The sequence below is a fragment of the Fonsecaea erecta genome, assembly GCF_001651985.1.
Source record: "Fonsecaea erecta strain CBS 125763 chromosome Unknown Scaff2, whole genome shotgun sequence".
NCBI lineage: Eukaryota > Fungi > Ascomycota > Eurotiomycetes > Chaetothyriales > Herpotrichiellaceae > Fonsecaea > Fonsecaea erecta.
The window spans coordinates 326573-354033 of NW_017387245.1; the positions used below are offsets into that span (position 1 = coordinate 326573).

General features: G+C 54.3%; 10 protein-coding genes across 10 annotated transcripts; 4 read left to right on the forward strand and 6 right to left on the reverse strand.

The window, feature by feature from the left end:
• Window positions 1-734: 734 nt before the first annotated feature.
• Window positions 735-1640, forward strand: AYL99_01882 (hypothetical protein; the record flags this gene model as incomplete). Its single annotated transcript, XM_018833398.1, has 1 exon — window positions 735-1640. One exon carries the CDS (start codon window positions 735-737, stop codon window positions 1638-1640), a length of 906 nt encoding a protein of 301 aa, XP_018696022.1.
• Window positions 1641-2057: 417 nt separating this feature from the next.
• AYL99_01883 (hypothetical protein) lies at window positions 2058-3827 on the reverse strand (the record flags this gene model as incomplete). The annotated part of the gene is made up of 1 exon (XM_018833399.1): window positions 2058-3827. One exon carries the CDS (start codon window positions 3825-3827, stop codon window positions 2058-2060), a length of 1770 nt encoding a protein of 589 aa, XP_018696023.1.
• Window positions 3828-4382: 555 nt separating this feature from the next.
• On the reverse strand, window positions 4383-6306 carry AYL99_01884 (hypothetical protein; the record flags this gene model as incomplete). Its single annotated transcript, XM_018833400.1, has 5 exons — window positions 4383-4676; window positions 4735-5182; window positions 5243-5694; window positions 5741-6104; window positions 6176-6306. The coding sequence occupies 5 exons, from the start codon at window positions 6304-6306 to the stop codon at window positions 4383-4385; spliced, it is 1689 nt and encodes a 562-aa protein (XP_018696024.1).
• Window positions 6307-7203: 897 nt separating this feature from the next.
• Window positions 7204-8930, reverse strand: AYL99_01885 (hypothetical protein; the record flags this gene model as incomplete). Its single annotated transcript, XM_018833401.1, has 3 exons — window positions 7204-8049; window positions 8108-8751; window positions 8843-8930. 3 exons carry the CDS (start codon window positions 8928-8930, stop codon window positions 7204-7206), a joined length of 1578 nt encoding a protein of 525 aa, XP_018696025.1.
• Window positions 8931-9503: 573 nt separating this feature from the next.
• On the forward strand, window positions 9504-11339 carry AYL99_01886 (hypothetical protein; the record flags this gene model as incomplete). Its single annotated transcript, XM_018833402.1, has 4 exons — window positions 9504-9656; window positions 9709-9779; window positions 9834-11040; window positions 11097-11339. The coding sequence occupies 4 exons, from the start codon at window positions 9504-9506 to the stop codon at window positions 11337-11339; spliced, it is 1674 nt and encodes a 557-aa protein (XP_018696026.1).
• Window positions 11340-12604: 1265 nt separating this feature from the next.
• On the forward strand, window positions 12605-14308 carry AYL99_01887 (hypothetical protein; the record flags this gene model as incomplete). Its single annotated transcript, XM_018833403.1, has 1 exon — window positions 12605-14308. One exon carries the CDS (start codon window positions 12605-12607, stop codon window positions 14306-14308), a length of 1704 nt encoding a protein of 567 aa, XP_018696027.1.
• A 260-nt stretch (window positions 14309-14568) lies between these two features.
• AYL99_01888 (hypothetical protein) lies at window positions 14569-16031 on the reverse strand (the record flags this gene model as incomplete). The annotated part of the gene is made up of 5 exons (XM_018833404.1): window positions 14569-14674; window positions 14726-15176; window positions 15232-15673; window positions 15720-15798; window positions 15850-16031. 5 exons carry the CDS (start codon window positions 16029-16031, stop codon window positions 14569-14571), a joined length of 1260 nt encoding a protein of 419 aa, XP_018696028.1.
• A 2159-nt stretch (window positions 16032-18190) lies between these two features.
• Window positions 18191-21361, forward strand: AYL99_01889 (hypothetical protein; the record flags this gene model as incomplete). The annotated part of the gene is made up of 2 exons (XM_018833405.1): window positions 18191-18661; window positions 18710-21361. 2 exons carry the CDS (start codon window positions 18191-18193, stop codon window positions 21359-21361), a joined length of 3123 nt encoding a protein of 1040 aa, XP_018696029.1.
• Window positions 21362-22034: 673 nt separating this feature from the next.
• On the reverse strand, window positions 22035-23843 carry AYL99_01890 (hypothetical protein; the record flags this gene model as incomplete). The annotated part of the gene is made up of 1 exon (XM_018833406.1): window positions 22035-23843. One exon carries the CDS (start codon window positions 23841-23843, stop codon window positions 22035-22037), a length of 1809 nt encoding a protein of 602 aa, XP_018696030.1.
• Window positions 23844-24386: 543 nt separating this feature from the next.
• On the reverse strand, window positions 24387-27151 carry AYL99_01891 (hypothetical protein; the record flags this gene model as incomplete). The annotated part of the gene is made up of 3 exons (XM_018833407.1): window positions 24387-25973; window positions 26025-26164; window positions 26218-27151. 3 exons carry the CDS (start codon window positions 27149-27151, stop codon window positions 24387-24389), a joined length of 2661 nt encoding a protein of 886 aa, XP_018696031.1.
• Window positions 27152-27461: the final 310 nt, after the last annotated feature.

A 27461-nucleotide genomic window follows, 5' to 3' on the forward strand; every position in this document is an offset into this window, starting at 1 on the left:
TTCGCATTTTCACCTGTCGCGGCTTTATATTCGCTACTTCCATTTGAAGATTTCCGAGCACTGGAACACAGATTCAGTTCAGATCCACTCGAATCTGCATTAGGATTCATTTCGTATGGAGAGGACCGTCTCCGAGAGTTCTCCATGTATGCCGCTGAGTATTGGTTGCCCCACGTATAGAACGTGGAAGTCCACAGCATCGCCCAAGGCGACCTCGTGGCACTTTTTGGCTGGCTAGAGTCGGGGCTTTCCAAGGCGTGCAAATGGTATTATCTTGGGTATATCTCTCCTTTCTAGCACCTAGATAGATCGACGGTGCGGCGTCACGTGTGCTGCAGGAACCGTCGAAATACGAGTACGTCGTATCACGAACCTGGTTGTCCGGTTACGAGTCAAGCGCCATTAAGACTTCCAAGTGGAAGATCATTAGGCGAACTGCGGCCACATCCCGGAAAGCCCAGATCTGCCTCATACGTCTTGGTTGTGGACGAATGTGCCTTGTCGATCATACTGGCTCAGCAGGCAATAAGGTTGGACACGGGTAAGGTATATATATCGCGGCGTCTCTCTTTCTTCCCGCAGGTTGAACGAGATGAAAAAGCATCAAAGACCTCCAGGGGCTTTCATACAGCTAGCATTATTCGTCCTTCCATCCACAGAGTCGATCCTCTCACTGAGAAGACGACTCTTTCACAAGACTTCCTAACTTCTTCGCGCAAAGCGTTGTTGGCACGATGGACTCGAAGCTCGACGTCCCCGCACCAGAACGGCATTACGAATCCGACGTCTCTGAGGGCTACGACATGCCGCCACCGGCCTACCGCCGGAACTCGGAATCGTCCACGGAGCGGTCACTGTACGACGAGAAGGACGAGGTGATGTTCGCCGGCGGTCAAGGTCCGGCGCACGCCAACCCCGTGCGGGAATACGGCTGGTACCATCCGCGGGTGCTGACGCGGGGGCTTGTGATCACGGACACTGCGGCGTCAACGCCCACGAGCAAGGCGCCGCTGTACTATGTCGAGGTATCCGAGTTCGCGCTCAAGAAGCCCGACGTGATCCTGCATGCGCTCCCACCCACCACGGGCATGACCAACGACCTCGAGCACCTCGCCAACACGGGTGAGTCGGGCCCCGTGGTCGGCGTGGCGCACTTCCCTAAGCTGTCTCGCCACATCCAAGTCGGGCTGGGCGACCCGTCGTCCCGTGCGGCGGCCATGACCTATGTCGAGGTGCGCAACGCCAATCTGCTTACGCACGGCGAGTACCACATGGCGCTGGACGGGCGGACGTACGCGTGGAAACGCACACACGCGGCCTCGGCGGGGGTCGAGGGCGGGAGCAGTGCGGCGCGCCTCATGCATCACGAGAGCTTCCAGCTGATCGACATGGGCACGCAGGCGGTGGTCGCGGTGTTCCTGGACAACAAGTTCAAGAGCTGGCGGAAGAAGGGCAAGTTGCGCATCTTCCAGAATCTCGACGACGACGGCGTCCATGCCCTCGGCAGTGGCGGCGGCGACCCCCAGCGACAGCGGCTCAGGCTGCTCATCTTCCTCAGCATCGCGGCCATCCTGGAAAAGGCCCGTCGCCGGGCTAATCGCAGGCGCAATAACTCTGGGGGCGGCGGTGGTGGGCCCTGATGGGAAGGGGATAGATAGATAGATAGGTGTGTGGGGATATGTGTTATTTGTTTGGTCGATATCGATACGAACGCTCCGGTGTCATTATTTCAAGGCGCAGATTTGGTGGTTTAGGGATAGGGGGGATACGAATACGAACCAGGTCCAGGACAGAGGTTACCTATCTCTCGTTTCGCAGCTGTTGTGGTGTGTGTCACAACTACCTCTTGGTACATTCCTATATGTCTTCAGAATGTCCTGTCCTCGTTAAGGGTTAACTGCGTCGACACATACTCTATATATCTGTGTATATATATACCGATAAGGAGAGAACGGTCTAATAGTAAATTCCCATTTCAAGATGCCTGCCTACACCCATCCCACCGGCATAGTTTTTTTTAAACCCACCACCACCACCGCCACCGCCCCAGACATCTCCTAAAGACCGACTTCCTGCTCGACCGTAAAGACCTCGTCCATCACGTCCCGGATGCGTTGTGATCTCTCGCGGATTTCTTGCGTCGACGACAGCGTCCCGTCCTCGCACACGTAGTAGTCGATATGTGTCGCGGGCACCCATTCGAAGTAGACGTTACGCACCGTGACCATCTTCTTCCATAAAGCGGATCGCCCTTGCTCATGTTCCGGTCCCTGCGGCCGGAGATCCCAGGATGCGGTGAGTTCGGCCGGGTCGTTGTCCTCTTCGGCGTGATCCTCTTCCGCCATGCCAGGGGCGACGGCGATCTTCTCGCTCTCGCTGACGCATACCACGACCGCCCTGCCGCGCGTGACGGCTTTGGCGACCAGCGCTGCGGCCAGGGATCCGGTCTTATTGCTCACGGCGCCGGTTACTCCAGAGATGCGGTCGGCGCCGAGCACCACTAGGTCGACGGCGTCTTCGCCGTCGTTGTCGTGGTCGTTGTCGCGGCTCAGGACCCCGACCGAGGCGTCGCTGGCGAGTAAGATCCGGAGGCGGTTATCGAAGGGAAGGAGACCTGTGGTGGTGGTGGCGGTGGCGCCAGGAGTCTCGCGGCGACGGCGCCGTTGGGCTTCGTCCGTCAGGGCTTGGGCGAAACTCACGCCCTCGTTCAACGGGCGGGACTCGAGGATGCGGAGTTCGATTGACAACGTCTCATCGGCGTCCAGGGCATGCAGGATCGCGGCTTTGATGGTCGAGGACGAACTCAGGGTCAGAATCTTGATCCGCCAGTTCGTTTTCCCCTCGTCTGCGTGCTTTTGAGTATTCGACCGGAATCTCTCCTGCAGGAACTTCGAGAACTGGTAACTCACTCGTTGGGAGAGCTCGGCCCGTTTGGCCACCGAGACCTCGAGGCTTTGTTTGACTTTCTCGAGATAGTCCTGTTGTGATGGTGGTGGTGATGGTGATGGTTGAGAGGATTCGATATGAGTCTTTGCTTCCTTCAATGCCGCAGCCACAGCGTTCGATATCGCAGCAGCCATGCTGGGTCGGCCGTTGAAGGCGAGGTGGAATGCCTGCCGTTGAAAGCCCTTCCACCATGCCGCGGCGTCTATTTGTTGTTTTGTTTGCTGGTCATGTTCCACGATGCGGATTAGTGACTTCACAGCCATAGTCGCCAGTTCCCTCGCGCCGTGCGAGTGATCCAGCCGTAGTTCTTCGAGTCCTTGGTACAGCACGCTGTCCGGGTCGACCCAGACCTGGCCCAGCGTCACCTCGAGTCGGGGCACGCAGTCATCCAGTATCTTGCCGCTGAGGATGTCGTCGACACTCTGCCACTGGCAGCCCAGATGCTCAAAGTTCATCTGCAGGCCCAATTTTTCCACGTCATCGTCGTAGTCGGCCGTCTCCTTGGTGAGGCGGAACGCGAACGGCCAAACGGTCCAGATACGTCCCTTGACGCGGTGCTCACCCTCACCAGTGACCACGGCCTTCTGGTCCGTGAACTCGAAGCCCGCACCACGTCGCCACAGTTCGATCTGGCCCGGACCGAAGGACGTCTCCTCCTTCAGTTCGCGCCAGGCTGCCTGGAGGGGCGACTTGTCGAACGTCTCGACCGAGCCGGCGATGGGTGCCAGCTTGCGCCGGTACGTGCTGACCTTGTCGGAGCGGCGGAACAGCAGGACCCGAGACGGTTTGGTCGCGTACGGCTGGTGCGGGAAGAGCAGGACCGACACTACCGTGCGTCGCTCGAGATTGTGCCCGGCGGCGGCGGCGAGGGAGTGAGCCATCGTCGTCGGGGGGCGTATCTTAGCACTAGGAGAGGAGGGGTTTTTTACTTATCTATTTTATGGTTTGAGATGACTATGATGAGGCAAGAGTAGTTTGGGCGAGATGGGACAACGATAGCATCGGAAAGAATTAGATGATACTGATGAAGACAAAGTGTTGGTCTGATGTCGTGTCACACCATCAACGAAATCTCCACGTTGCGAGCTGGTGACGTTGTCCGACATGATCCGAGTGGGAACAGGCAAAGCACCTCACCAATCCATGTTGATTATCTTGTATATACTCGAATCGAGGCTTCTACAGGCTATAAGTGCTATATCAACATATAAAGGGGGAAGACATACTGTTTGGCAATACAAGTTGACAAAGGACTATCATTTGAGAATAGCGAGATACACGGATACCTTTGTAAGAAGCACAGCTTCAGCCTCGACATACATACAACGCGCAACAAAGAAGTCCACGTGCAGTGGCCTACTCCAGTGGAATTGCACACCCTGTTACCCTCGAATGATGACCTTCGGTTGACCAGAAGGACTCCTAGCACCTCCTCCTTAGAACGCGGAACCACGGCGTGCGACATTGTCGACAAGCTCCTTCTCCAACACGCCGTCTCGGGCCCTGCTGTGCGCAAATGTCGTGGTCGGCCTCCACTTGGCCGAAGTGCGTGGCGTCGACTCTTCCATCATCCGGTCGACCTGTTCGAGGGTGAGGCCCTTTGTCTCGGGCACCAGGAAATACGCGTAGACGAATGCAGCCGTGCAGAGGCCCCCCCAGACGAAGAAGACGGAAGACTTGAGGTCGCCGTGGTCTTCGCCGACCATGTAGGGCGTGATAACAGCGATGATCTGTCCCTATCTGTGAGCTTGGGATATTCTCAACAAAACTCCACAGGCAAACACCTACCGTATTCCACAGCCAATTCGACGCCGTCGACAGGGCAACACCCCTCGAGCGAATCGGCAGAGGGAAGATCTCTCCGATCACGATCCACGCCCCAGGACCCCATGTGGACGCAAAGAAGAAGATGAAGATGGCAATGAAGGCAATCTGCGCGTTGACCGCGGGCACGTTGTCTGCAAGACTGAGATCCGCATCCGCCGGGTCCATGTGAGTGTGGTTAAACCCAACGGTCACACCGACGATGGCAACAAGAAACTGGCATATCAACATCCCCAAGGCGCCCCAGATCAAGAGTGGACGACGACCGAATTTCTCCACCGTATAGAAGGAAAGCGGTGTGCTGCATACATTGACCAACGTGAAGATGAGCGAGATGAGGAAGGTGTTGTCGATTGCCCCAGTGCTCTGCAGGAACGGAGTCGAGTAGTAGAAGATGAAGTTCACGCCGGTCCTGACGACAGACAGTCAGCATCTGATCCGTAGATCGAGTCCATTTCTCTCAGGGCCATACCATTGTTGCATCATCTGCAGGGACGTGCCCAACACGGTGCGCCGCAAGTTCGATTTCTGCACCCACAAACCACCCTTGAAGCAGTTCGCCCAGCTAGAGAACCATCCACTCGACGGAATGATGGCCCGCTCGTACTCCTCGTTGGCGACAATCTCAGCCAGCTCAATTTGTACATAATCTGAGTCGCGTGGCTGGCCGCGGAGCTTCGACAGCGAGATAGTGGCTTCCTCGAGTCGGCCTTTCTTGACAAAATAGCGCGGCGAGTCAGGGAGGGTGAAGAGGCCACCAGCCAGGATAATGGCCCATGCGAACTGAATGGCGATAGGAATCCTATAAGAGCCGGTGTCTCGGCGGTCTTCAGTGGCGTATACGACGATAGAAGCAAGCATGATGCCGATGGTAATGCAGAATTGGTAACCAGCGACGAGGGCTCCGCGGACTTTCCTAGGGCACTGTTGACTGTTAGCACCGTCGCACTCACAGGAGACAAATACTTACAATCTCACTCATGTAGAGGATCACAATAGCACTTTCAAATCCAACCCCGATGCCCGCGACGAGACGCCCAGCCACGATGGCAGCCAGGGCATCGCCTTCTCCGGTGATCATCTGAATCACAACACCCAGCATATAGATCATACAGCCCATGATAACGGTCCACTTGCGACCGATAAAGTCCGCCATGTCTCCGCCGATGAGAGCTCCGAAGAAGGTTCCAGCGGACAATATCGAGACAACGAGCGATTGGTGTGAAGAGCTAAGAGCATCTGCATTTGGGCTTTCGACGGCCCGAATGAAGATGTCTGCTCCAAGTACTCCGTTGATGTAGCCTGAATCATAACCGAAGAAGATTCCACCGAACCTAATTCCGTCAGCTTCGATACAGAGTCACAACGTCACTACCACTTGTCAACGCCGTTCGGGGAAACTTACGATGCAAAAGCGCACATCAGGTACGCCTTCCATGTCACGGGGGCCTCGATACGGCTGACATCATCGGTAGTTTTCAGGGAGAGAGAGCGAGGATGTTCAGCCTCCTCACGGACTTCTTTGGGGTCAGACATGGTCGTTCACCGCGATGATTGAGGGAAGACACCCCGAGTACGAGCACAAGATATCGTCAGAACCACTGCGAGAGCGGGGAAGTGCATACAACTTATAGGCATCTCCTGTCTGGATCATGCAAAACGAGAAACCCACCAGATTCGCATGCGTGACACGTCGCGGAGTCGCGGAGATCCACAGACAGAACCCATCGCAAGTTGAGAGGAGTACTCCAGCCTCGTTTCAATTGGCCTCATTGATGCGAAATGGCACTCGTGTATCTGAAGGGTGGAGGGTTTCCATCTCCATTGATCGGATTGAAACCCAAGAGAAACGAGAGCGTCGAATTTCATCATCGATTGTAACCTCGTCAAGAGTCATTGCAACATTGGGTGCATGGTGCGAGTCTTGTACTGGGACGTGTAGTCGTGGCATTAGGCTTGTCGTCAACCGATCAAGTCTTGGATTGATTCTTGGGTGGTGTTCCAAGACCAGGACAAGACCGACGACTCCACAGCTTGCTCCAGCATTCCGCCCGCCGCACCGAGAAAGGACAGCCCGGGTTTGGGAAGATAATGGATGTCGAATTGCGAGCCGCTTCTAAGTTAGTCATCCCGAACAATCTCGACGTCAAAGTGGTGCATCAGGAGAACGAGGGCGTCCAGCTGGTTTCTCCTGAAGGAGGAATGCTGCGCTCCCATAATTGCTTGCCCAGACAATGGAATCAGCTTGGCACCCCGAGCCAAGGCGGAGCGACAGAAGCAGATTGCGGGGGTTGCCCCAGCAAGGATACTCATGCGATCATGCGATCATGCCGAGACAGTGTTTTGTGACGGGAGGGTGGCACCTCTGGACTTGCTCGGCCACTGTGTGTGTCGGTGTGGCCGGCAAGGTGAGTCGATCCTCAGCTGCCAGTCTCAATGGGCCGAAAATTCCCAGTCCTGCGTCAAGATATCTGCCAGACGTCTCATCGTCCCGTTCCTGGTCATCCTCCAGAATGCCATGATCTTGTTCATCAACAAAATTTGGGCCTGTGGATCGTCGGTACACACCCCCAGGCAGTAGAATGGCCAGGCATAGTATTCGGCAAAATAGTCCACGGTCGGTTCAATGAAGCGGACAAGGAGCATCATCTCGGATAGCAAGCTCGAGAGGTGTTGAGAGAGAAATTGGCCTCTCAGCCCTGAGGAACGTGCTATCATACGCCTCAGGAGGAGCTTCGCAGCAAGGGAATAGAGTCTCGGGCCGAAGAAAGGTTGATTGGCTTTCTGACGACTAGTGAACAAAGACAAGGAGAGACTGTTGTCGGCGGCATCGGCAGTATCTGAGTCCGGAATATTGTCATCACTCCACCCCCGGAGACCCTGTTCCAAACGGTGACATTCTCGCAGATCGTATATTTGGGAGCGATATTGCGAATAGGCCCATGCCACTTGTCGCACGTATGAAAAGAGCATTGGGGGTGCCCCAAGGACTGGCGAATGTGAATAGTCCACTGTGCCCTCCAGCCAGAGCTGCTCCAGCATCAGCTGGGCGTTCAGAAAGGTTTCATCCACGAGGGCCGATGACGTAGGAGACGGGTGCTGAAAGGGAATGCTTGTGGCGACATGGAAAATAAAAGACTCCAGGGTGAGGATGCGGGTGGTCGTCCAGGCCGCCGGCACGCTTCTGGAGGTCTCCATTTGCTTCCAGCAGGACTTGAGCAGCGCCGCCGCTCCATACAAATGGGTCGATACACCTTCCGAGCGGTAAAGCCGAGTTCTCTGTAAGGTATTTCAGCGATCTCGGGCAATTAACTGCGTCGAACAAAGGAAAACTCACCTCATATATGCATAGGATGAGAACAGTCCGCAGGGCAATAATTTCGGCGACTGGAGAGTTCTCTTGCGCGAGGTAGGTTCGCATACCTCCTATCGCGTTGATATAGTGTGCCTCAGCTATTCTGCGATGGAGCGGGTCGTTTTCTCTGATCTCGGCAGCAGAACAGGCCAGGAGAGCATCCATGAAGAACGGGATGCTGTTGGCCACTTGGAGGCTCCCACTCGTAAAGTCGTGGATGTATTGGCCATCGGTCGCAGGTCGAACCAGCTGCGGCACAAACACCATCCGCATGTAATCGAACACCGGAGGGCTGTGGATCTTTGTGACTGAGGAGATGGTGGTGAGTTGAGGAGACACTACCAGAGGAAGGTCGTCGTCGTCGTCCACGTTATGGATAGCAGATCCTGGCGAGAGCGATGTTGAGGGTGGGGACACATTTTCATCTTCAGTAGCATAGAATCCAGTGTGGTCATGGTCGATGGTGAGACTTGGAACAGGCGACGACGCACTGTGTCCATCTACACTTGGGCTTGGCACGTTGACCCTCGAGTTTGCCTGCGCAGGCCAGACGCAGTCAATCTTCCTTCTCGCACAGTTCTGGCAGATGATTGGATTCTCGTCACACTTTTTCTTTCTCTTTCGGCCTTATGCCAGCAGTCAATCAGCCGGTCATTCCTCACAGCTCGGGCGTGATCTTGACGGCCGATGAATGGGGAAGATAAGCATCAAACTCACAGGTCAGACAGCCAGTCTTGGTGCGCAGATGAGCCGGCCTCCGTCGCGGCTTACGATAGTTCTTGACCCCGTCCGACGGCTCGCCCATGATCAAGCCGAGAACCCTGTGTTCATGAGAAGAGGTGGGTTCTCACCAGACTTCAGAGAGTTGCTGTCACTGAGATCAACTTCGGCTAGCTCTGGCCGAGGACGTCTACTGCGGAGGATGCCGCCAGCGCCGTTGGAAGCGGGCTATCCTTGCCGACCTGGTGTTAGCGAGACATGAGCAGACAATCTGACCAGTTGCAACACGTTGCGCAGTCTTCGCCCTTTCTCCCCAGCTCTTATCACGGGTGGCGGACCAGACTTTGGCAGGCCACGCACTAGAAAAAAGCCGACTTCACGGATTCGTCGAGCCTTCAATGCACCTTTCCTTGTTCAGCTTTGCTTCGCGGATAGACCTGGGGGACAAAGCACCCTTGCTCACGTCGACGACAGACTACGATCATCAACATGGCTTTTCGTTATCTGTGTCTGCGGCAGAGGATGCTCCAGCAAGCCCGGGTTAGGAATATAAAAATGCGAGAGGACTTCCGACGAGGAGCAGACAGAGACTGTCTACCATCACTGTCACCTCCCATACCCGTTCGAGGCAATGTCGTTCCCTCGCCAATGTGTCGACATGCCCATGCCTCCGGGCACAGTTCGCATTGAAGGTCAGATTGTGTCGTATGATACACGCTTCCAAGCACTCACACTGTGTATAGATCTTCACAGCAAGAACGCCGACGTTATCCTCCAGCCCCAGCCCACCACTGACCCCAATGATCCGCTGGTAGGCCATTTCAACATATATCGAATGTGAGTATAAGGCTGAGTGAAAACAGAACTGGCCAGCATGGAGAAAATACCTCAACTTCGTCCTTGCGAATTTCTATGTGCTCCTGGTCTTTGCATTGTATGTACCCCTCCACAACTACTCTTCAAAGTAGTCGCTCATGTCCATCCCCAGAATCAACATGGTGACGGTCACCTGGGCGTCGATGAACCTGGAGCTGGGCTTCAGCTACGACATTCTCAATGACAGCTACGCCGCTGGCTGCGGATCCCTCTGCATAGGAGGCATCTTCCTCCTCCCCTTCGCACTGAAATATGGCAGACGCCCAGTGTACATCCTCAGTCTGGCTGTCCAGTGCGGAATATCAGTCTGGTCTGCTCGGGTACGAAACGTCACGGATCTCATGATGGTCAACATACTCGGGTGTTTCGTCGGAGCCCTGTGCGAGGTCATGATACAAATGACGGTTGCAGATGTCTTCTTCGTCCACCAGCGTGGCTTGATGAACAGCATTTACATCTGGACTCTGACCATTGGATCGTCGCTGGCTCCGCTTGCCGCCGGATACGTTACCACGTCTCAGGGCTGGCGTTGGGTCTGGTGGTGGACTGCCATTTTGATTGGAGTGTTTGTGCTTCTGATGTTCTTCCTCTACGAGGAGACAAAATACGAAGGCTTGGTCCTGGACGGCTTCCCCACTACTAATCGCCCTTCTCAGGACGATTTCACAGGGTCGACAGAGAAGAGCTCGGAGGAGAAGTCACCCCCCTCCAAGGACGCCGGTTCTGATACTGTTGAGGTAACCCACCGGGAGCCTCAACTCACCAAAGTTGAGGTTGATCCTAACATCCCCGTTAAGCCGTACTGGAAAAAGCTGGCTCTCTGGTCTTCATCACCAAAATCCATCCGAGCCTTTGTCAGACATAGCTACCAGCCCTTTCTCATCCTCTGGCACATCCCCGCGGTGCTGTACATGTCGCTACTCAACGGAGCCATGACCGCGGCGGGGATCATGCCCATCACGGTGTATTCGGTCTACATGACTCTGCCGCCGTACAATTTCGAGCCCCAGCAGATCGGACTCTTTGGGTTGCCGTTGTTCATCGGCACGCTGGTTGCCGCACTCATCTGCGGACCACTGAGCGACTGGATGATTTTGCGGATGGCCAGGAGCAACGGCGGGGTCTACGAGCCCGAGATGCGACTGTGGCTGATCCTGGCGTTCACGCCGTTTGTCGCGGCAGGCTTGTTGATGTTTGGGATTGGGCTTGAAAAGGGTCTCCCGTGGCCTTTCGTGGCCGTTGGGCTGGGTGTGAGTTCGTTCGGGACGGCTCCAGCGCAGAGTCTCTCCCTGACGTACTTGACCGACGCCTACACCGAGGTGGGTGGCCAAATTCTCCAAACTCAAGAGTAGTTGCTGACTCGACCGTTGGACAGATCATCTCAGACTCGCTTGTGGCCGTCACCTTCGTGAAGAACCTGTTTCCCACCATCCTGGTGTTTGCATTGACGCCGTGGATTACGGCAGTTGGTCTGGGAAACGTCTTCATTACGGCCTCGGTGATTTTTGTTGCTATCCTGCTGGGTAACATCATCTTTATTCGTTTTGGCAAGCGTTTCCGGGCGCATTCGGCAGAGAAATACCGTCTATACGCTGGTCACCCTTTGGCCGCAGCGTAGGTTTGCTTTTGCTTTAAGACGTACACTGGTAGAGGTGTAGACCTGCATATGGTGGGGGCTGTGACAACTTGGTGTCTTCTATATTTGTTATCGTATCCAGTTCATATGTATTCAAGCATAAAAAGTTTGAGCTTTGACCGTCGTTTCCATGCCATGCCATACTTGACACTTTCTTCCTTTCTTTCCTCCACAGCTTACAGTCGCTTACAAACTTTGCTCAATGCGAGACCGAAGTTTCCTTCCCCTTGACTCTCGCCCTCGCCGGACAGAGATCTATCCTGTTCTGGAAGACGCAGCCATGACGCAGGGGAGGCCGAGCTGAGACTCGGAGCGAGAGATAAAGACAGTCCACATTTTGGGTCCGTGAGAAGACAACAACTAGTCTAGAACCCAGTATGTACCGAGTGACCTACAGTACCTTCATCACTTTGCATCCCTGTTTCCGAGTCGGGGTGATCTCTCTCACTCCCTGTCGGACGGACTCCACGCGAATAGATATCCAAGCTCCAGCAAGGAGGAGGAAGTGGTGCTGGTGGTTGCTGAATCCTTGTCCGTGCGAGCCAATAGCGACACATTGCGCCAGGCGGAAAAGGCATGTTCAGTTTGCTCACGGCCCAGACCTCCTATGTGCTGGAGACAGAAGGGACAGACTTGTCATACTCTCACACTCAAGAGACGAAGCTGCCCGTGCTCGCCTTTCTCCGCCTTCCTTGCCATGCCATACAGGCGTCCATACTCCAGTCCAGCGTGAACCGTGCGCGATGGCAGACTTTATTCCGCCGTCGCCACCGACTTCCAGATGCGAGATGATGGACGGAGTAACCGGTTAATCCACCAATCAACCAATCAATCAATATGCATCTGCTGGATCCTCGCTCTCCAGGCCTGATCTTTTCGTTCGCAAGTAAGGCGTTCGGGGCCGGCGAAAGGCGACATCTATCTGTAATATATCTGTGGAAACTCGCCAAGATGGAAGAAGTCTGAAACCCCCGAGGAAGATAATACAAAGAGTACGTTTACCAGAGACGAGAGGCTCATCATCATCGTCATCATCTTCTTTTTCTTGTTGCTTGCTGGCCCGGAATGATGAATAGATAGGGCGTGAATTGGCTGGAGGACATATTACTTACTTTACTTACTTCCTTACTTTCTTGCAACAGATTCCATCCTGTCTATCGATATATCTGTTTGTCACTCGACTCACTCGCCGCCAGCACATATACACCAAACTCACCACGCCCTGCCTCTAACAGAAGTCAGAAACAATGTCTCCCACCACCGTCGTCACAAATGCCCGCCTCTTCACGAGCACCGACGATTGCGGCGAGGATCTCGTGCCCGGGTGTCTGGTGGTTCGGGACAGGCTGATCGAATACGTCGGGCCCCAGGGATCGGAAACTCTGGCTCAAGCCATGGCTTGTGAGGCGCCCACAACAGAAGTCGAGGTGGTCGACGCCGGCAACCGTGTGGTGACCCCCGGCTTCATCGACGCCCACGTGCACATGCTGCACTTCGGCCTGTCGCTGGGCAAGCTGGACGTGATGGGGTGCACGTCGCTCGAGCAGATCCGGGAGACGATCCGCGCGTTCGCCGTGGCGAATCCTGCCGCCCCGCGCATCCTGTGTAAAGGCTGGATCCAGGCCTCGATCACCGGCGGCAGCAGCCATGGCGGAACTCCGCTGGCGAGCATGCTCGACGACCTCGACCCGCCGCACGCCCGCCCCATCTACGTCGAAGCCCTGGATCTGCACTCGGTGTGGTGCAGCAGGGCCGCGCTGGCGGAGCTGGGTGTCGATGATGCGACGACGAAAGATCCCCCCGGAGGAACCATCCATCGGGATGCCCAGGGCAGACCCTCGGGGTTGCTGGACGAAGGGGCGCTCCCCCTGCTGGTGTGGCCGTTCCTGGCCAAAACCCTGACCGCCCAGCAGAAGCAGACGGCCCTGCACCTCGCGGTGGAGGCATACCTGCAGGCCGGGTACACGGGGGTCATTGACATGGCCATGGACGAGGATGAGTGGACTGCGCTGGAGACGTATCGCGCCCGCAATAACGACGAATTACCGCTGCACATCGCCGCGCACTGGCTCGTCCCGTACAGCGACTCGGATGCAGAAATACAAGCCACGCTGGACCGGGCGATCGAGGTGCATCGGAAATACCCCCCAGCGATGTCCCCCTCCTTCTGCGTCGTGGGCATCAAATTGATCGGCGACGGCGTGGTCGACAGCTGCACGGCGGCGCTGAGCCAACCATACGGCGCGAAGCCCAATCCCGTCGAGCCCATCTGGCCGGCGGCGACGATGACCAGGGTGATCCAGCAGGCAGACGCTGCGGGTCTCCAAATTGCCGTGCACGCGATCGGAGACCGCACCATCACGCAGACCATTGACGCCTTCGCCAGCCTCAACAAGCCCCTTTCACCTTGCCGCCGCCGCCGCCACCGCATCGAGCACCTGGAGCTCGCGTCGGCGCGCGACGCAAAGAGGCTGGGCGAGTTGGGCATCACGGCGTCGGTGCAGCCGGTGCACTCGGACCCGGCGTTGTTCAAGGCCTGGCCGACGCTGCTGGGCACCCACCGCTGCCGCCGCGCGTTTCCCTACCGCGAGTTCCTAGAGGGCGGCGCTCCCGTGGCGTTTGGGACCGACGCACCCACCGCCGCGCACCTCCCGCTGCCGAACCTCTACAACGCCACCACGCGCCGGTCGGCCATTGAGCCCGAGTCGACCGAGAGGACGAATCCACAGTTCGCCGTGTCGCTGACGGCGGCGCTGAAGGCGGCCACGGCCGGCGCGGCGTACTCGCGGCACGCCGAGACGTGGACGGGTAGTCTGAGAAAGGGCATGAGTGCCGACTTTCTGGTGCTGGACATGGACTGGACGCCTGCTGGCTTGTTGGCGGCGAGGGTGCGACAGACCTGGTTTCAAGGGCGGAAGATGTTTGACATGGAACAAGGTGTGAAACGTTGAGGCGACGGTGCAGGAAGGAATGCGAGGAATTCTTCAGTACAAGCATATTCGAGGGAGTCTGGTCGCTTTGAAACGCTTCGTTGCATAGTATTATTACATAGGATCTATCGGATAAAACCCCGTTCCTTTCTCATTCGTGTGCTCATAACAAGGAACGTCATTAAACAACACTGTTTACCCCGTCTTCATGTCTCACACTTGATGGTATGCGCCCTTGATCGAGGCCAGCATTCCTAGGGAGAGATGATGAACACATCTCCTTACAGTTCCGCTTTGGGCTGGGTCGACGTCGAAGACGAGGTCGACGTCGATGTTGATGCTGCACGTTGCACTACCCCGAATCTCGTGTTGCCGACATCGAAGACACTATACACGGTCAGATTCTGTCGGGGACGTGAAAGGAAATCCTGGACTCACGCATAGACATTCTGCAAGAAGGTATCTCCGAAGATGTCAAAGTTCTGGCTGCCGCGAGATTGAATACCGCCGTACACCATATTGCCATCAGAGGCACCGGCAAACCCAAGGTGTTGCTTCTCAATGGTGATGGGAGTGTCGCCGACCATGAACGTGACGGTAGGAAGATCATTTTCAGCAGTGCTCGCAGGGAACACCCAGCCCTGCTCCGTGCTGTCTTGTTTGGCACCGGGAATGGCACTGTAGATAGCTTGACAGACCTCGTCGGATGTCAGGAGAAGAGTGGTACCGGTATCCGCAATCGCCTTGTTCCCGGAGAGCTGAATGGTCTTGCCGTTGACTTGGGCAGAGGTCGAGTCGAACATCCAGAACCCCTGAGAGTTGTCGACCGGGGTGTAGCCGATGCTAGAACCGGACGGGACGACTGACTGATCGATCTGACCAAAGGTGTCTGGGTTCACGTTAGAAAGGACTTGACAAATCTAAGAACAGGGGTCAATAGTTACAGAATGACTCCTCATTCGTATCTTTGATGGAACCCAGATAGCAGGTGAACAACTCGGCATTCTGAGGGATGTCGTCTTGGGCGATCATGTTGGCAACAGGTGTCTGCACAGGCTCCGGTTGGACGGTGTTGATCGAGCCAAACGCGAGACCGAGAAGGCCGTCTGAGGATGTATCCTGGGTAAACTGAGACGACAGCTTTGTGGCGAGCTCAATGGCCTGGTTCTTGACGGTGATATTGCCAATCTCGATGTTGTCTGTCCCGACTTTGCCGGACGCGGAAGATTGATCGCCATACTGGATCTGCCAGGTGGAGCCCTGAGAGGTCTGGAATGTGGACGACTTGGAAGGATCAAAGATGGTATGGCCCTTGCCTGCAGACAAAGTGCTCTGTGGCAGTTCGGTGGACCAGCACCAGAGGTCAGAGGATCCCGAGTCAAAGTCCTGGGTGATGGTCAGTGATGTACTTGGGAGGGGTCGAGAAGCTCACCAAGTTCAGTGTCTGAGCTGGTGTACCAATCTTGACGGGAACGGTGTACAGGGAGTCATTCTGCTGGTCACTTGCAGTCCTGGCGAAGTGGTCAGTATATTTCAGGATTCATGCCAGACGCTGCACATACACTTCACCCTGAGAGCCATCGGCGTTCTGCTTGACCAGCAGTTTCTTGCCTCTGGCGGCGGAGTAAGGACCCTGGATGGTGGGAGCAATGCGGTACTTGTTAAGCATGTAGACGTAGGACTTGAGGCCATTGCGTTTGTAGTGAGGGTTGCGGCGGATGGGCACGCGGATGAGAGAAGACATGTTGGGCAGTGTGTGGTCAGTGATTAGAGCCGAAGGATGTGCAGAAAAGATAGATGTCGAGAGGGATGAAGAAGAGAAGAGAAGAGAAGTGAGATCAAGTCAAGTACTTGTAGCTTGCGAAGTGTCTCTCTCTCTGTTGAAGGATGACGCGTTTACCGTGACAGACAGACGCAGGCAAACAGGGAAGTCGATGATTGTGGGCAGCAACATCCCAGCAACATCCCAGCAACCACTCCTTCTATGGTTTGTACATGTCTTTTTTTCGAGTGAAAGCACCAGGCACCACTTGCATTCATTGGGCCCTTCAGGTCAGTAGGTAAAGTGCTGGTGTGTGCTGGTTTGCCGTGTTTCAAGAGGGTCGCATACTGACTGACCTTGTACAGCCTCACTCCCCGCCTGCGCAGGGAATCCATCCTCGCCACCAGTGCGGCTCTCTCTGCCATTGGCGTCTGTCCCTGTTCTCAAAGCATATATGCTGCGACATCCTTCGGCTGCAGGACAGACGGTGCCACTTGTACCGTCCTGAGAAGCCCAACCCAAGTGCGGGGCGACGATCAGGACGTCGATCACACAACTCGCGCACCATCAGCGTCGATCAGGGCATCGTCATCGTTTTCGTCATTGCTTAAGCCGACACAAGCTTTGACATCCTTCTCGGAATGGGTTTTATTGTGTCACGTATCATAGACCTGTCCGTTCCTATACAAAATGACGGGGGGACAGTCACAACAAATACAAATTGACGGCAATTGCCAACCGTGTATGTGCTCTCAACTCTGGGTAGGTGCAGAGTGTGTTCGAGAAGCAGGTTACGTGCACTGACTTCAGACATTCATTACATCATACTGGAGTCTCTCGTGCTGTCGGCAACGCTGGCATTCGTCGCACCTGAGATGGAAGGTCGAACAGGGAAACCCCAGTCATGGCATCGAGGCAGTCTTATGCTGGCATCAGGTACACTGTCACCACCGCCCTCATCTGAAAATCAAGGTTCTGGTCGAACATTCGGCGCAGATCACCATCCGTCCCGATTCTTGGACATTCGTCGACACCGACTCCGCAGTCTCTCTCGTATTGGGGTGGAAATTGTGGAGCGGGAACTCTGTGCTCAGGGTGGAAAGTCAACTAAACAGACTTGCACCGTATCTGCCACTCCAGGCCAGTCAATGAGCAGCTGGAAGAGAGAGAATGTATATAATATATGTACGGATATGGCAGGCAAGAACTCCCCCTCAGCTTCAGAAGAAATATCCACCTCGATTGCAACTTCGACAAAAATACGAGTCGATGGCTGGAGTTGCTGGCGACGCTGAGAGGGGGGAAAGTGGTGTTTAACAATTCGTTTTGGTCTTCACGTTGGCCAGTATCCGGGTCGCCCATATATAAGCCCCCACGATGTATGCCATCTACCAATTTGTGAATTACCTCCTCAAGCAAAAAACAATCAACAATCAGGATTCCCACCTGGTCACCCACGGTAGTACTAACTAATCGGCAAGCGGCTTAAGTACGGCTGAGCGAACGGGAAGCCCTGTTTTCCACTTCCTATGGTCGATTGCGAGAGAATCTCTTCAAGTATAAATTATATGTTACATTAATCAGGCTCTTCATAAGAATAGAAGTTGGAATGGCGAATATTCACTCAGCCATATTTCTACGGGTTTTTTTTTTGGCAGATGCATCCCCAAACCACTTCTCTATAAGTCTACTGTAATTGAGCACAGAAAACCCCCACACCTTACTCGGTCGAAGCACCACCTGAAGCAAATATAAATAGAGTGTCTCTGAATATATGTAAAGGAATGGAGGCCAGGCTGAGATGCAACACCACGTGAAACCCGCGGGCAGTTCGCGTGGCTGCGGCGCGAGCGCCATGTTCCAGTGATGCTTAAGTTATGTAAATACCCGTGATCTAAATCTAGTCAACCGGTTTTCGGCAACGGGGTTGGGCCGGCCATCATCTCAATAACTTCATAGATAATGCGACCACAACGCTTTCTTCCCCATTCTTCTTGTTCTCACTCCTGGAAATTGGTGTTGTTATTTGCATAACTTGGTGCTGTTCTTTTTTGCGACTGCAACAACCTGACAAGCTCTGCTTTCCGATGACTTGGACTCATCACTTCCCTCCCGCATGAGCGGGGAGACACATGGACACGATGGTCTCGGTTGAATCAACCGCAGCACAAGCAGCTTCTGCAGTCGCCCACGGGCCCATCACCTCTGCCTCGCCTGCCCTATTGAACTTGACCAACCTCAGAACGGCGGCGGCGAATGTGACCTCCTCCTTCGCCCTCCCCCTCACCAAACACCCGATATTCCGCTTCCCACTTCGACTTGCCTCACGGATCGATCGAGCCCTCCTCCACATATGGAACCGATTCATTTTGGAAGGATTCGGTATCACTAGTCTGACAAGAGCTGGGGCGGCCACTGCTGCTGGCACTGCTGGGGCCCAGGCCATGGCAGATGCGGCAGTCCAACCAGGTCTGGCGCAGGCAGTGGGCGACGCGGCGGTAGAGAGTTGGTCAACCTTCTTTGCAGAGGTGTTCCAAGCAACAGGATTTAAGTCTTATTGGGGTATGTTGCACTACCTCACGTCGAGATGGGCCTTCATATGTTTCGCGGTAGTGAGTACCTCTGTCGGACACAACAACGACATCTGCTGACTTGTACAGGCACTGATTCTCAACAGAATCAGCGTGTACGGAGCGTCAAGGCAACGAATACAGCTGACTTGGTCGAGGAGATTGGCTTTACGAATCATACCCATTGTAATGCTCATAACTCAGATTCATCAGCTCCTGCAGGCCATTCGATGCCAAACATCGCCCGACTTCTCGCTGTATCGACACGGCGATAACAACAAATACAGCCTCTTAGATTGGTCGACAGACGGTGGCCCGCTGCACACCCTGACATCGACACTGTTGTTCCAGTCGACAGATGCCCAAGCCTGTGCCGCAGTGGGAATGAGCCGACCAAGTCCCGATGTCCGTGCCCCCTATGGTTCTTTCTCGCTTCTCTGGCCGTCCTTCCTGCGACTGAGCCTGTCCCATGTTATTGAAAATCTATCTTGCTCGCTGCAACAAATTCCCACATCAGTCGAGGTTGGAATGTCCGTGTTCGAGCATTCTCTGGCCTTCGCCGAGGCTGAGACGATGATCTCCCACACCCTAGGTCTGGGGTACTATGGGTCATCCAGATCATCCGGCGGCAGTAAGACAAACGCCACAGCCCCTAGCCTCGATTCCCAGCCTACGATACCCGCATCAGGTACAATATTAGCTCTTGCGGACGCCACGACCGCGTTGACGGGTCCGCACCTCCTTGATCGGGTCAATATTCCGGTAGAAGTACTGTTGGTCACCCTGCTATCGTGCTTGAACTCGCTTTCGTCCCACATCATCGCTGTTTTGGGGAAGCAGCGTCAATGGAGACTGGTCAATACCGGAATATGGGCTTTGTCGTTCATGGCGGCATTTGTCTGGGGGTTCTGCACGACCAGTGTCATGGTGAGAAGCGGCGATAACGGAGACAATCGTCCTGTCAGCAGCCTTTTACACTTCCCTACAGTGGCGATTATAGGATTCCTTCCCCATATGTTCATCTTGGTCGGGATCGTGATCTGTCTGTTCATATACTTGATTGCTCTCACTTTGACGGCAATTTCCCTGGGCACCAATCCGCACATTCCACGGCCAACCACTCTCAAAGAACGTTTCATGATAGCTCACGACAATCTCCAGGTTGCCGTCCAGACCAGGGGGATCGATATCCGTTGGCATGAGGACTTCTACACAGCACTCCTCCGCACCGGATTTGCTGCCCTAGCAGCGGCATCAGAAGCGGTCTTCCTCAACGAGGGCCGGGCTGTCGAAGTCCGCCAGTTTACGTGGTTGGAAGAGGACAGGCTAGATGAATTCGAGAACTCCATGCGTGAAATGGGAGCTTTTCAAAATTCGTTCCCCAACGGCCCGCAATTTCAGATTCTGGAAGAATTCGGTCTTCCTCCTTCGAGCCCGGGCGCCGCGGACAAGGGTGGTGTCTGGGAGTCAGGCTACTCCCAAGAGCGGAAATTCGACAAAAGGGATGACGAAGCCAAAGGGTCATTCGTCTACCCTACTCCCCGTGCGGGCGGAGTTGGCGCTGTACAACGCACCACCCGGTTTTACCTCATCATGATCTATCTTCGCGGTATTATATTCCTGATCGCTGGATATATCGGCTTTGGGATTGGCGTCCTGCTGGACACGATCGGCATCACGGCGCGACCTCGTTGGCTTAGACGAATCGTCGGTCGGTCCCTGAAGAAGATGAATTCGAGGCCCAGCGGACCGAATAATGAAGGGATGCTTGACTTCTGGATCTTGACAGAAGATGGGAAGCTCACAATAGCGAGCAGCGATGATGTCGATATCGAGCCTGAGATGAGGAGGCGGTTGATGACCGAATTTCCAGGCGAGAGGGTGGATGAACTCCTCGACACGAAGCTGTACGAGTGGTGGAAGTCGGGTGGGTGGTTTGGCGCGAAAGACGACAGCGGAGACTATGAGCCATCAAATCATGATGACTTCGACGACACCACGAGTGTTATCTCGATGTCCACGCAGGCCAGCACCCACGACAGCGAGGCCGGAGAAGAAGATGCCTGGGAGTCTGAGCCCGAGGGGACACGCACACCAACTCAGTCAACGACAGGACCGTCATGGTCATTCTCTGGCGTCCAAACCAGAGAATCAACACCCGCCTTCACAGACTCGCCTCTGGATGCGGCGACGCTCGCAAGACTTCTGAATCCACCCGACAGAGAATCTCGTGAAGAAGCACGGATTCTTGCCTCGCACCTTGCCACTGTGGCCTCTGGTTCCTCTGGCGTCATGACTCGTTCACGTTACCGTCGCGAGATTGAAGCCGAACGAGCCCGAATCCTTCTTGCGGGACGCAGGCCAGACCCGTCACAATCGACTCAACGCCGGGTCCCAACCGTCTCGCTGTACAAAGAACCACAAACCACGGGTCCTCGGCCGCTTACCTCCATTGAGGAAGCAGAGGTGCTCGAATCACTAATCCTCAACCGTCGACAGAAGCACGCACCTGCACCGACCGTGAAAAGTGACCCGTCAAGCGCAAGCAGTCCCGAGGAAGACAGACCGTTTGGACCGCCCTGTGTCGTTTGTCAAAACGCTCCTCGGAGCATTATTGCCTGGCCCTGTCGGTGCCTCTGCGTGTGCGAGGACTGTCGAGTCAGCCTAGCATTGAACAATTTCGGAAACTGTGTCACGTGTCGACGGACTGTGCAGGGATTTGTGCGGCTTTATGTGCCGTGAGCTGAGCTGCCCACCCAGCAAGTGTTATGTATGATAAGTTATAACATCCCGCGGCAGACGGGCATATTTATACAATTGATCCTCGCGAGCCCTTTTCGGTTCTTCCTTTACCTGCCATGTGGACCTCACCCACCATAGCTGAACTAGTCAAAAAGTTGGTCGTATCCCAGCAGCTAGCTGCATTTATCATTCCTCGACTCACTCACTCACTTTCTGTTCTCTTTTTTCGACTTGTCCCGTTCTACCATGCTCGCACACATTTATCTAATCGAGCCTCTTGATGTGACTACTAAGCACAGCACAGCACAGTCGAAGCCACGCTCAAGGTCGAGGTCAAGGTCAAGGTCATGTCTATTCATTCCTATATAGATTTCCCTCCTTCTCTCTCTCCCCCCCCGGCAGAGCAAGATAGCAAGAGAAGAAAGCAAGCAGGGCAAAGCAGAGAAAGTGAGAGAGGTAGGGAACGGGGTGTGTAGAGCGTTTTCCTGCCTCTGCATTTCCTAAGAGAGAATAACCCGGATACCGTAATCGTGTTCCAGCATCAATCAATGGTCCTGAACCTTGGCGCCGAATTTCTAAAAGCAAGCGACGAACCGGTCGCAGATGTCAAACACGTCGCAAAACACGTGACACACTGTTGTTTTGGCGACTGGACAACAGTTCCGTTGTGATTTTAGAGATCGACATATGTAAGCTTTCTTTCCACGTCCCAGGTGCCCAAATAAGAGCCCAATTCGTCCATGGCACGTTCCACGTCAAAGTCGTCATCGGCATCGACGATTTTGAGCAACTGTTGTCGTTGTGCATCCTGCTTGTCCGATGACGAACCGGGATTAGGTAGCACTTTCGTCAAACTCTGCGCGGACGATTTGAGGATACTCCTCGGGGCGGAAGCCGGTGACAATTTCGGGGGTTCCGGGCCGGTCACCGCCGGGCGATGCCCATCGTCTCCGTCAGGTTGCTGGTCCTCTCCATGGAGCAGAGCTGTCTTGGAGACGGTGATTTTGTCCTGGATCGTGACGCTTGGCTTTGCTACTTTGAGAATCGATTTTATCGACCCTCGAGTTGAGTCCGGTGCGAGGTGTTCCGTCACAGGTATAAGTCGTCTTTTGGCTCTGTTACCCACTGGAGAGGCAGCTTTTCGTTTACCACTGCCAGCTTCATTCGTGGACCACACAACTGATGCAGGATCAATCTCAGCGATCAGTACGTCAACGACCGCGGCTCTTTTCCGGTTCCCAGCGTCGATAGCTTCGTCATTACAGTGGTTCACGGCATCGCGAAGCATGTCTCTGTGACTGGAAATGTTTGAAGGAAGGGAGGCCAGCACCGGAAGTGGTGGTACTTGAGCAGATGGCAACTCGGCAGTCATGCTAGATTTTGTAGTTTCTTCCGTCAAGCACAGAGGTGGAGGTCTGTCTCGTGCGTTGGGAACTATGTCTGAACCATCGTTCAGTCCCGGCGTCACATGTTTGGCAGGCTCGGATCTATTCAGATTCTTCTTCGCAAGAGGTTGTAATCCGAGACCAGATAGAGATTCACCTGAAGCCGTTGCTCTTTCGCAGCTGTCCTTAGGGCCAGGGTAACGAGAAAGTCGGTTGCCGACGGGCGAGGTATGACGTTCTGCCCCACGTCTCGATCTTGTAGTCGCGTATTCTGTCCTCGACTGCTTCGCCGCCCTGTGACGATGCTTAAAGTAGATATGTCCGTCCTGGTCCTCTTGCCTTGGTGGGGATGTGAAGCAAGACCGCGCTAGCGGAGCAGCTTCTGGGATCGGCGAATTGAGAGGGGATGAAAGACAGGTCTGAAATTCCTGGGAGTGCCTCAGGGTGCCAGAAGGGAGATCCCGTTGATCCGCGACGCTGACCACATCGTCTACTGAGGCAGTCGGATCGATGTTTGGTCTTGGAGCTGCCCGCTCCGTCGCCTTGCCTTCACTTGGTGATGGAGGGGTCAAGTAATGCTGGCTGTTTCCTGACCGCTGATACTTCGTATTCCTCCTCAACCAATCTCTCACCTTGCTGTCCCCGGGCAAAGACTCATCCTTCTTCTTGGGAGGTGCGCTAATGCTCTCTTCCCGCCGCTCATTTCCTCTTGTTGGAATCCGATTGGACTCTGCCTTTGAGATTGTAAAATCCTGCTTCTTCCCTTGAGCAAGCTTGGTAGCTGGTAGAGAACGCTGTTGGCTTGTTACTGTCTCCTTTGTATTCGTAGTGGTATTTCTGGCCCAAGGATCCTTCCACCCGCTGTCAAAGGGCCCTCTTAGTTGAGCCGTGAGAATAAATAAAGGCCGGCCACGGAGATACGCTGCGCTGTGGGACTCGATTCGTCGTCTTCTAGCTGCTCTCTGCTCTGAACTTTCCGCAGCCTCGTCCGTCAGATCTCGATAAACGGCTGTATCCTCACAAATGGGGATCTCGTCGGCAGAAATAGGTGACACTGGTCTCGGATACCTAGGCAATCTAGGATTCCGAGCGGGCATGGCCGAATCGCAAAGAGGCAGACATTCGGGCTGCTACCCGCGAGAACAATAACACTGGGCTGGAAGACAATTGTGCGAGAGGACCAGCTATTAAGGCTAGGAGACATGAGCGGGTGGCGCAGATGGAGGCAGGGTGTTCGACCACCATCGCTTATCGCGCAGGTAGCAGTGGTAGGTGGCGGTCACGGGTTAATTTAATCCCGAAATGACTAGCACGCGTGTCGCGCGTCGCGAATCGCATACGTCATTATGGGCAAGACCACGTTATTACTTAGACTAACGATCTCAGAAAGCTGAATGAATGTTTTTTGCTAATCCTGAAAGTCGGATGTCAACTATCGACCTATTTGGGGTCTAATTACAGGCGCAAGAAGCCTTCGTGTTGCAGGACCACATTGTGAATGAAAGGAAATTCGTAAGCACAGTCGACACGATGTTTTTCCTCCATCACCAGTCTGTACACCACCACCAGCAAAACTCTCAGCAGGGTATCAATGCAAGCAGTTGAATTCATGGAAAACACGAGGATCCATCTTCAGAACCCTACTGTTGGGTGACACCGTCGTAGTAAGTTTTGTTGGCGCTGCCGTTGGTCACACCACCGACAACATTGGCACCACCGTTTGTGATGTTCTTGTTCGGGTCGAACGCTCGGTCAACTTGGCTGCTGAAACCGGCAGTTCCTGGAGCTTGGCCGGTACCAGTGGTGCCGAAAGGGGTAGTGCCTGCAACGTTGCTGGTAGCAGTAGTGCCTGTCACGGTAGACAAGTTATCGTCATTGGGGTGATTACCGCCACGGACAGTGGCAGGAGTCGTATCGTGCGGCTTGCGGGATACCGATTTCGACTTGGGAAGATCAGTCGACTCTTTAGCACTGCCAATGCTGAAGATTGGTGACTCCCAACGTTCACCCTTAGCGGCCAACTCCTTGTACTCGGTCGCCTTGGTCGACACTCCACCCGGTAGATTGATATGTTTGAAGATCGAATCTTGTTTCGTCACGGCCATATTGACGTTGGTCTTGGATGTGACATCTTTGGCCTTCTCCTTCTTCTCTGTCAGCATCTTCTGATAAGAATTCAAGTACGATTGCCAGATGTTCGGAGCATTCTCGGGATCCTCCAAAGCCGCCTCCTTGCCGCGTTGTACGTCCTGATGCACACTGTACGCGAAAGCATCCGCCTTCACGAAGGTATCCCTGATCTGTTTCTCCAAGACCTTTTGGATAACAGGTTTCATAGTCTTGAGCAACAATGGTTTAGCGATCTTGAACAATAGTTTGTGGTTGGACTGCTTGATCTTGACGTTCAAGTTTTTGATGGTGATATCGACCTTATCGACGGCGACAAAGTGGCTGCGGTCTTTGGCATTGGCGTTTCGGGCGGAGATCTTGAAACTGAAACCTTCGCCTCCGAGGAAGATGTCCATGACACCCTTGTCGGTGATGGAGGGGAATCCTTGTTTCTTTTTGATGTAGTAGGCGACGTCCTGCAGGTCCATCTGAATGCCAGAACCAGCGATTGTGAACTTGTTCTCCCGCTTATTGGAGACACCCTTACGGCCCATGCGGAAATAGTTGTCGCTACCAAACTCGAAGACGTTGGGGAAGAGGTTGTCGCTCTCGATGACGAGATTCTCCACCACAGCATCGATCATGGGATCGGAAACTTCAATTCTCGGGATTGGAATGTAGCGGGTATTCTCGAAGATCGCGGGAATAATGACCTCGGTAAGGTCCTTGATCAGATGAGGCTTGAATGTGGCCTTGCCATTCTCATCGTTTCCAAGGTCGAGGAAGAGTTTCTGTACAGCATCTCCAAAGGCCTTGTTTTGTGGATCCTGATCGAACTGATCTGCAAGGAATTTGATCTCGTCAAGGATGCGGTCGGTGTGATTGCGATAACGGTCGCGAAGGAGGAAGCGGCCTTTGTCTTGAAGACGGTTGTACTCATCATTGGCTTCGTCTTGGAGGATATATCCTTGCTCCTGCAGACATCTGCGGATGTATTTGTCCACGGCCTTGAACCATCCCTTGAGTTCTGGGTCGCGATCCGCGTCTCGATAGATGTTGTTCAAGGCGTCGAAGAAGTCATCAGTGCTTGTGTAGTTGGCGAAGCGTTCAATCAGTGTCTTTAATTTTGTCAGCGCATGCTTGTTGTCACGGTAGGCAGCTACACGAACCTTCAAGTTAGCCTCCGCACTCTTCAAGCGGTCATCTTCATGAGCACCTTTGATAGTCCCAGTGGACTGCGAATGCAAATCGGTGGCATGACCACCATATGTCTCTGCGAGGGAGAGCAGCGTGTCAATGGCTTGGCGATCTGGATGGGCGTCAGTCAACTTTTCCTGATCGTATAATGCAGCGAATACTTACAGTCCGAGTGGCCTTGAATCTCCACCACCATCTTCTTAAGACGCCAGATAGTCTGGTCGCGACGCTCTTGAGGCACCTTCTTGTTCAGATAGTTCTTGGTATGTTGAGATGTGGCCTCCTTAGCCTTCCTCACGTCTTCCTGGCGCTCGTCGGGAACATTCTGTTGCGCACGAGTTCTCAGGGTCTCAGTCGCATTCTGCAGCCCCACGCGTCCGGCTTCTTGATTGTCTGGGGTGGGATGCTGCTGAGCAGTGTCCAAGCCTTGCTGCGCGGCATCCTTGGCTTCCTCTCTGCTGAAGGGCTTGTTCTGGTTGAAGGCGTCACGGGCCTGGCCCTTCAGGTTCTCTTTGGATAGGTCAGGAACCTCATGCCAGGTGTTGTCTTCCGCCGGATGATCGATTTGGTTCAACTGGTCTTCGGAGGGATTGACACGGCTGGCAACATTCTGCGCCGCGTCGCCGGCCATATCTCGCATAAGAATGACAGCATCATTCAAGAGTTTCCGGAACTGGCCGTTCGAGAGGATGAGTCTGCCAAGGGTCTTGAGACCTTCCAGAGCTTCATCGCCGTGCTGTTGAGCGGTAGCCTTGTCTGTTGGAGCGTTGGGAAGGTTGGCATTGCTGCCGTCGAGATGCTGTGTGTCCCAAATGAACTCCTGGAGCAGATTTCCGTCATTTTTGGACAGCAGCAGGTATTTGGCCTGCTGGATGACCTCTTTCAAATCTCCAACGAGTTTGCGACCCTCCTGGGAGAGTTTCGAGGATGGGGAAGAGAGAGCCTTGGAGGCAAGTGCACTGTTAAGCGCTACATCAATCTGCTTGTTGGAAGGGACTTTGCCATTGGCGAAGGCTTGGTAGATGCCGTAGAGCTGGAGCTTCTGGTTGATATCCTTCTCCTTGATGGCGTTGTTTGTGGGACGATTTACAGAGGCCATGGTGAAATTTCAGTCAACGCGGTAATGGGGTATCACGTATGAAAACAGACAACAAAGGCGGGTCAAGCCCTTCAATCGCAATTCGAGGTGAGGTTCTCAAGCAGTTTTGAGATTCTGTGGAGAGGTGGATATGAGTCGTTGTGTGGGTTGAATGGTGGTCAAGTAAGGATAAGTAGTCTGAGAAAAGCTGGCAACGCAGGTCAGAGATGGAGGAAGTGATGTAGTTATGAGTGAAAGGTGGGAGGGGGGCCGTGCGGTGTGTATTACCTCACAGCCAAGTTGGTGGCACAGGGCGTCACCTCGAGTAGCA